The sequence below is a fragment of the Amaranthus tricolor genome, chromosome 5, assembly GCF_026212465.1.
Source record: "Amaranthus tricolor cultivar Red isolate AtriRed21 chromosome 5, ASM2621246v1, whole genome shotgun sequence".
NCBI classification, from domain to species: domain Eukaryota; kingdom Viridiplantae; phylum Streptophyta; class Magnoliopsida; order Caryophyllales; family Amaranthaceae; genus Amaranthus; species Amaranthus tricolor.
The window spans coordinates 19,098,584-19,105,455 of record NC_080051.1 but is presented as its reverse complement, the minus strand read 5'-3'; the positions used below and the strand labels follow the sequence as shown (position 1 = coordinate 19,105,455).

At 28.1% G+C, this 6,872-nt stretch overlaps 1 protein-coding gene across 1 annotated transcript; it reads right to left on the bottom strand.

Annotated features, from left to right (window-relative positions):
• Nucleotides 1–422: 422 nt before the first annotated feature.
• Nucleotides 423–5,280, bottom strand: LOC130812877 (probable WRKY transcription factor 25). The gene is made up of 5 exons (XM_057678510.1): nt 4,820–5,280; nt 4,007–4,177; nt 3,062–3,699; nt 1,985–2,149; nt 423–1,270 (listed from the first exon to the last, which is right to left on the bottom strand). The coding sequence occupies exons 1-5, from the start codon at nt 5,126–5,128 to the stop codon at nt 817–819; spliced, it is 1,737 nt and encodes a 578-aa protein (XP_057534493.1). The 5' UTR covers nt 5,129–5,280; the 3' UTR covers nt 423–816.
• Nucleotides 5,281–6,872: the final 1,592 nt, after the last annotated feature.

Here is a 6,872-nt window from a genome sequence, read left to right as displayed (position 1 = left end):
ATTTTGCATCATTTTTATTTTTAGATAATAACCCACTAATTTTTTAAATTACATCTATGCATTTTAATTCTCTTTTAAATAAATTATATCCACACTATTTATTCTATCTCTTAACTTATTATTAATATTTATTTTTAAATTTTTCCTTCTAATTAACCAAGATAAAAGGAGTACTCTATTTGGAGTTTCCAACTCTCTTAAAACTATGTAGCACCAATGACATATAATTTTTAATACTTTATTATTCAAATTAATTAAAGAAAACATGACCAAATTGTCTTCCAAGAAACCGCGTGAATAGATATACAAAAGAATTCTAGAATGATGATGACCAACTATATTTTTTTTCAAAAGTATTCTGTGCATACATAAATAATAAAACAAGTCCAAGTGTACAATAACGTAATGTATGGGCCACACAATTGGTTGAAACATCCGTATGTCAAATTGTCAATGCTGTGTATGAACAAATAAACAAACCAACCCACCAAGTATGTGAACTTACAAATAAACAAATAAATATAAAATAAAACTTTTTTTTGTCAGTATGAAAACTAATACTACTATCAACTTCCTCCTAGTGAAAATTCCTTTAACCCCAAAAAAGGGTTAAGAGAAAAAAAAAAGATATAGTCCAGTTTGATTAAAATGAAAGTATATAACATATTTTAAGCGTCAACCATTAGCTTAAATTTTTGTTAAGTCGATTCTTTGACATCTGATGGTTTGCTCCAACTCAACTAAAAGGTTAAGCTGATAGTTAAGGCCTTTTATACTCTAACAGAAAATATGTATATCTTTCAACAAAGCAATGACTCATAAGTCATAAGGCAAGTCTTCCTTTGGTTCATCTTTAGGTCTAGTAGTGGTAGTTGTAGTACTAGTATTAGAAAATATGCTGTTATTATCTGAGTATTGAGGTTGATTTAAGTACCCTGAAAACCCTAAATTTGCATGGTTTTGGAATAATTGTATTGTAAAGGGAGATAATGGTGTTGTCCCAGCAAATGATGAGGCCATTTCGTGATTGTTGATAGGAGTTGAATTCATGTAATTTACAGCTGATGGCCTTACTGCCATTGAGTGTAGGGCACCATTGTTTTGCGCAACAGTGGCTAAGGCTGCTCGGCTCATTCCACTGCCTCTCGCTGCAGGAACGTCGTGGTTGTGTTTACCTTCATAGGTTGTGATCACTGACTTTAAATCATGAGCTGCCCTTTCAACATGTTTCCTCACCGGGCAACTTGGGTGAGTGCACTTGTAATAACTCCTGTGATAAAAGAGAAATCAGGTCAGTCGGAAATAACTGATAGAGTATATAGTATATTTTGCAGCGTCAACCGTAAACTGTAAACTTAAGCGTTTGGTTGAATTGGTTTCTTAATCAGGTATCAAAAAATCCACATCTCAGTTTCAAGTATATTTAGCATTAAACATGAGGACGATATGCGTTGCATCCACCCTTACAGCCCAAAGGGCTCCCATGTGAAAAGCGTGATAGAATATATAAACTGCAACTACCAATTTAAGTTTTTTATTGAATTGATTTCCTTACAAAATGCTTATTATTTAAAACATCCGACCGTACAAACCCCACATCAGTAGAGAGTGGATGGGCAATGTTGTCCATATTTATAAACAATAAACATGAAGTGTGAACTAATCGGATGATCTTGGACCTAACTATGATGGAATCCATTACACTTTAGTATTGGTCACCGGCCAAACTTTGGTCATCCTACTAGAAAGATCCCGGATTTTCGCCAATAATTATAATTATATAGTTAATCAACAAAGTAATGAGTTTAGAGCATATTTATTCCATCATTATGGTCATATATTACTGCCTAGACCCATAATGCATCAAAAAGACAGACAAAACTAGATAAAAAAATAACCATTTTATAGAAGTACTAATAATATTAATCAAAAAAAATACAACTTTCTGATCAAAAGAAAGTTGATAAAAAAACAAAGAATTTACCTTGGATTTGGATTACCCTTCACTACTTTCTGACCATATTTTCTCCATCTATATCCATCATCTAAGATATCAATATCACTTGTTGTTTGAACTACTACTCTTGGCTCCCTTACTGCTCTACTCCCTGGTGCTGCTGACATTATCTCATTCTCAACCTCTCCTCTCCTATTTACATAAAACAAATGAAACAATCAACACAAAAATCTAGATTCAGACCTGTCTAGTTTATAACTCGATAAATTTTTTAAAAATCTTATTAATATTGAACTGACAATCAACTATACAAATAGACTAAATTCATCAAGATAAATGTTAGATTATATAACATATTCTGAGGTCCCAACCATCAGTTTAAGCTTTTGGTTGAATTTGTTCCTTGACATGATATTAGAAGTCAGCATGATAAAAGATCACAGGTTCCGGTCTCGAACCATTTTTCATTTTGACGAGGGTCTGTACTACGTCTACACTTCTACCACAAAAGACTTTCATATGAGGGGGCGTGTTAAAATATATATATATATATATATATATATATATATATATATATGTATGTATATATATATATGTATGTATATATGTATATGTATATGTATATATATATATATATATATATATATGTATATATATATATATATATATATATGTATATATGTATATATATGTATATATGTATATATGTATATATATGTATATATGTATATATATATATGTATATATGTATATATATATATATATATGTATATATATACATGTATATATGTATATATGTATATATATGTATATATGTATATATATATATGTATATATGTATATATATATATGTATATATGTATGTATATATATATATATGTATGTATATATATATATATGTATGTATATATATATATATGTATGTATATATATATATATGTATGTATATATATATATATGTATGTATATATATATATATGTATGTATATATATATATATATATATATATATATATATATATATATATCCTGAGGCCTCAACTATCAGCTTTAGTTGAGTTAGTTCTTGAACGAAGTAAATGAAGGAAAATAAAAAATAATATACCATCTTTTAGTTTGAGGTTCATCATCATCAAAATCATTCCCAACTGATCTACTCCTCTGACTCTGAGAACCCATATCAACCTCATCATCTGCCATAGAAATAGATGAAATCTCCGGTGTCGCGACCGAGTCCATTTGCCCAGATGATGATCTTTGTTGGACTGATGAATGATCATTATAATCATTGGTTGAAGCAACACAATTCTGATAAGTGTTAGAAGATGATCTTCTTGTATTTACAGGCTTAGGATGATTATGACTACCCTTATAAACAATCTCAGTAATCTGTCCTTCTAATGATTTCTCAATCTTTTTCTTCATGGGACAAGTAGGAAATGTACACTTGTAATAACTCCTAGGATTTTCACTCCCTTTCACTTGTTTTTGCCCATATTTTCTCCAATTATACCCATCATCTGATTTTCTATGATCCTTAATGTATTGAGCTGGTTGGAAACTAGAATTCTGATCTTGTTTATACTTAACAATGTTTCCTTGATTGAAATTCTCAGATTGAGAAGTGGGAAATTCTGATTTCACCATTGATTTGATTGTGTTTGATGATTGATCATCTTGTTTGTTTTGATTTGCTAAACCCCATGATTTTTGTTGGTTTTGATCTCCTCTCAAACCCTGTTCCTGAAAATTTGTAACACCCCAAAAGATTATTACCAAACATGAATTTTTGTTGGATGTCAACCAAAAACTTAAAACTGATCGTTGATGATTGAGGATTCATGACATGTTACAGAGCAATTCTAATGAGAGGCCGTCTCACCATGAGACGACCTCAAACAAAAAGTTTATTAGCTAAAAGTTTCTATTATTGGGTTATTTAATCTAAATATGAGGCATATTTTACGATAAGACTGTCTCATATAAGAATTTGCGTATAACAATTTCTGATCTAAAAATTTAGAAACTTAGACATTAGAAAAGAACATACACTAGGGAATGATGATTGAAACATAGTAGATGAATCATTATTAGGCCTAAATTGTGTTTGAAAGGTAAAATCTGAATATTTGCTTATATCTTCCTGTTTGTTGTTCAAATTGTTGCTGGTATAATTCCAAGCTTGAGCAGCAAAAGCCCCTGTTGTTGGGGATGGTAGAACCTACAAAACCCAAAACAAAAACAATATTAGTTGATCATTTCCAAATCCTTTTAATTTAATTTTTTAAAATATTGAAAATATAAAAAAAATCCAAAATATTATTGTTGAGGAGTATGTTCAATTCAACCCACCATTTTTATTGGTTTTAATTCTTGCAATGAAAAAAAATTTATGAGGTAGCTCATTTCTTATTTTCCTCAATTTGAACATAAAAACAAAAAAAAAAATTATTTTCTTTCTAAAAATTGAAAATAAAAATTAAAAAACCCCTAATAATATTGTTGAGGAGTATATTCAATTCAACCCACCATATTTATTGGTTTAATTCGGAAAAAATAAATTTAGGAGGTAGCTTATTTTCCTCAATTTGAAAAAAAAAAAGTAAAACTTTTTTTGAAATTATCTATTTCCAAAAATAAAAAACAAAAATTGATCAAAAGCTAGCAGCTTAAGCAAGAAGAACAACAGAACTAGCGAAAATAAATGTAAAAAAATTGGACTAATTTTAGTAGCTAAATTTCAATGTATTTATTATTTTCTTCCCTTCAAAAAATAAAATTTATAAATATTCTATAGATTAATTATTGAAAAACAGTCAACTGTAGAAATAAAAGAACAAATTAGAAAAAAAAAAAAACTCACATTAGAAGAGGAAAGAAGAACAGGGGAGTCTAAAAGGTCAGTAGGACTTAATCCAGGAGGAATAGCAAAATATGAAGAAGGTGAAACTGGTGGTGGAGAAATAGGAATTGAAGGAGGTGGTAAAGATTTAAATTTTGGAATTCCGGAGCCTAATCGATCAGCGATTCGATCGGAGAGGCTCTGGTTTTGTAAACCGTTGCCGACGACTAACTTATCAGTTGAGTCGTCGGCACCGGAGTTAAGGAGGTCGGTGAAAGAAGAAGATGACATGAAATTGTAACTATCTAAGGTTCCATTTGAAAACCCCATACATAAAAGGAATGAAGGATTGAAGAAAAAATGATCTGGATGAGTTAGAGAGAGGAAAGAGAAAATTATGGCGAGATAAATAGGGAGGGAGTTTTATAGAAGATTTATGAGATGATCATGTTGATGCAATGTGTAATCTCTGGTTCCTCTACATTTTGCCCAAGGGGAGTTATAAGCTAATTACTTTTTGGTCAACTTTTTATTGGTTTTTGTCGTTTTCAGTTTGTTGGTTTTATTATTTTTTTTTCCATTATATTTATTAATTTATTATACATAATTAAAAATTATAAAAAATTCAAATCTTGAAAATATACAATTAGAGTATTCAAACAAGATGCTAATTGATTATATTATTGTTTTACACACTAACGCAATATATAAAATAATTTTGAACGATAAATAATGTCAATAACTATAGTATAGCAAGTATTTTAAAACAGAGGAAGTATGCTATTATTAGTAGGTAATCAAACTCGAATCTCAATTTTCAAGTTTTACCATACTTTCTCCTATTCACCCTATTTTTTGGATAAGTGGTCTTAAATATCATTTTTCTATTTTGTGTTAGATTATTTTACTTATTTACCTTTAAATATTTCATTTTCTCTTAGTTAGATAAGATTATTTTTCTAAATCAAACTAAATGTCTCATTTTTTACTTCTTCTTGGCTACTTTAATGATTTCAAGCCCCCAAACCCTTTTTTTATATCTGTAGAAATTAAAATGAAACTAATAGGATCAATAGAAGGGAGCATAAATTAGACTAATTTTTATTCACTTTTTATTATTTAAATTTAGACTCATACAACTATACAAGTATCTCTTTAGCTATAGTTTTACACTTCTCAATTTCACTTCAAACTTAGTTTTAAACTTTTATATTTTTAATCTCATATTTAATTTATATATTCTTGCATAATAAGTTGACATGTTATCATGGGACAAAGGAAAAAATTCATAAAATTATCACATTTCAAGAGTCTTTCAATGGATTTTATTTGTTAATCATGCAAGGCTCATCCTTTGCGACAGCTAATTCTTGTGAAGGAATGAATTACAAGACTCACCCTAGTTATAATAATTCGATTCTTTACACCCTTAAAACACGCAAAATGTGAATTTCAATACAATTTTTTTTTAAAAAAAAAAAAAAAAAAAAAAAAAAAAAAAAAAAAAAAAAACCATATCGGTTAGTTTTTCTTTGTCTTTTTTGTTAATTAGTCTTAATTTTTCTTAAATAAATTATTGATTGCTAACTATTCATGTTTACAAAATATTCTCTTAACATGTGACATAAATTTCTGATATCAATTAGTTAAACAAGTTAACTAATTCAATCATTAATCAACAATTAATTACTTTACATCCATTGTAAAATGATGATATTGTTTGAAAATTATTGATGGAAGTTATAAAAAAATTATTTAAAAGTATAAGTGAATGGAGAAAAATATAATTGATTTATGTAAATGGAGAATGACTTTTCTTGATAAAATTAATGATAGTAATCTCATTAAAAGTTAGAAATGTAATCAAATCATATCATATATTATAATAAAAAAAAAACTAAAAAAATTTCAAATGACAAATAAAGCTTTGTGGAATAGAGTATTTTTACTAGTTAAAATGTGATTGTGTAACATTTAAGGAGACATTAATGATAATTTTAAGTATTAAAAGTAATTTTAAAAAAGATTTATTACATCAATCATCATACAATATAATAAAAGAACTAAAACAATT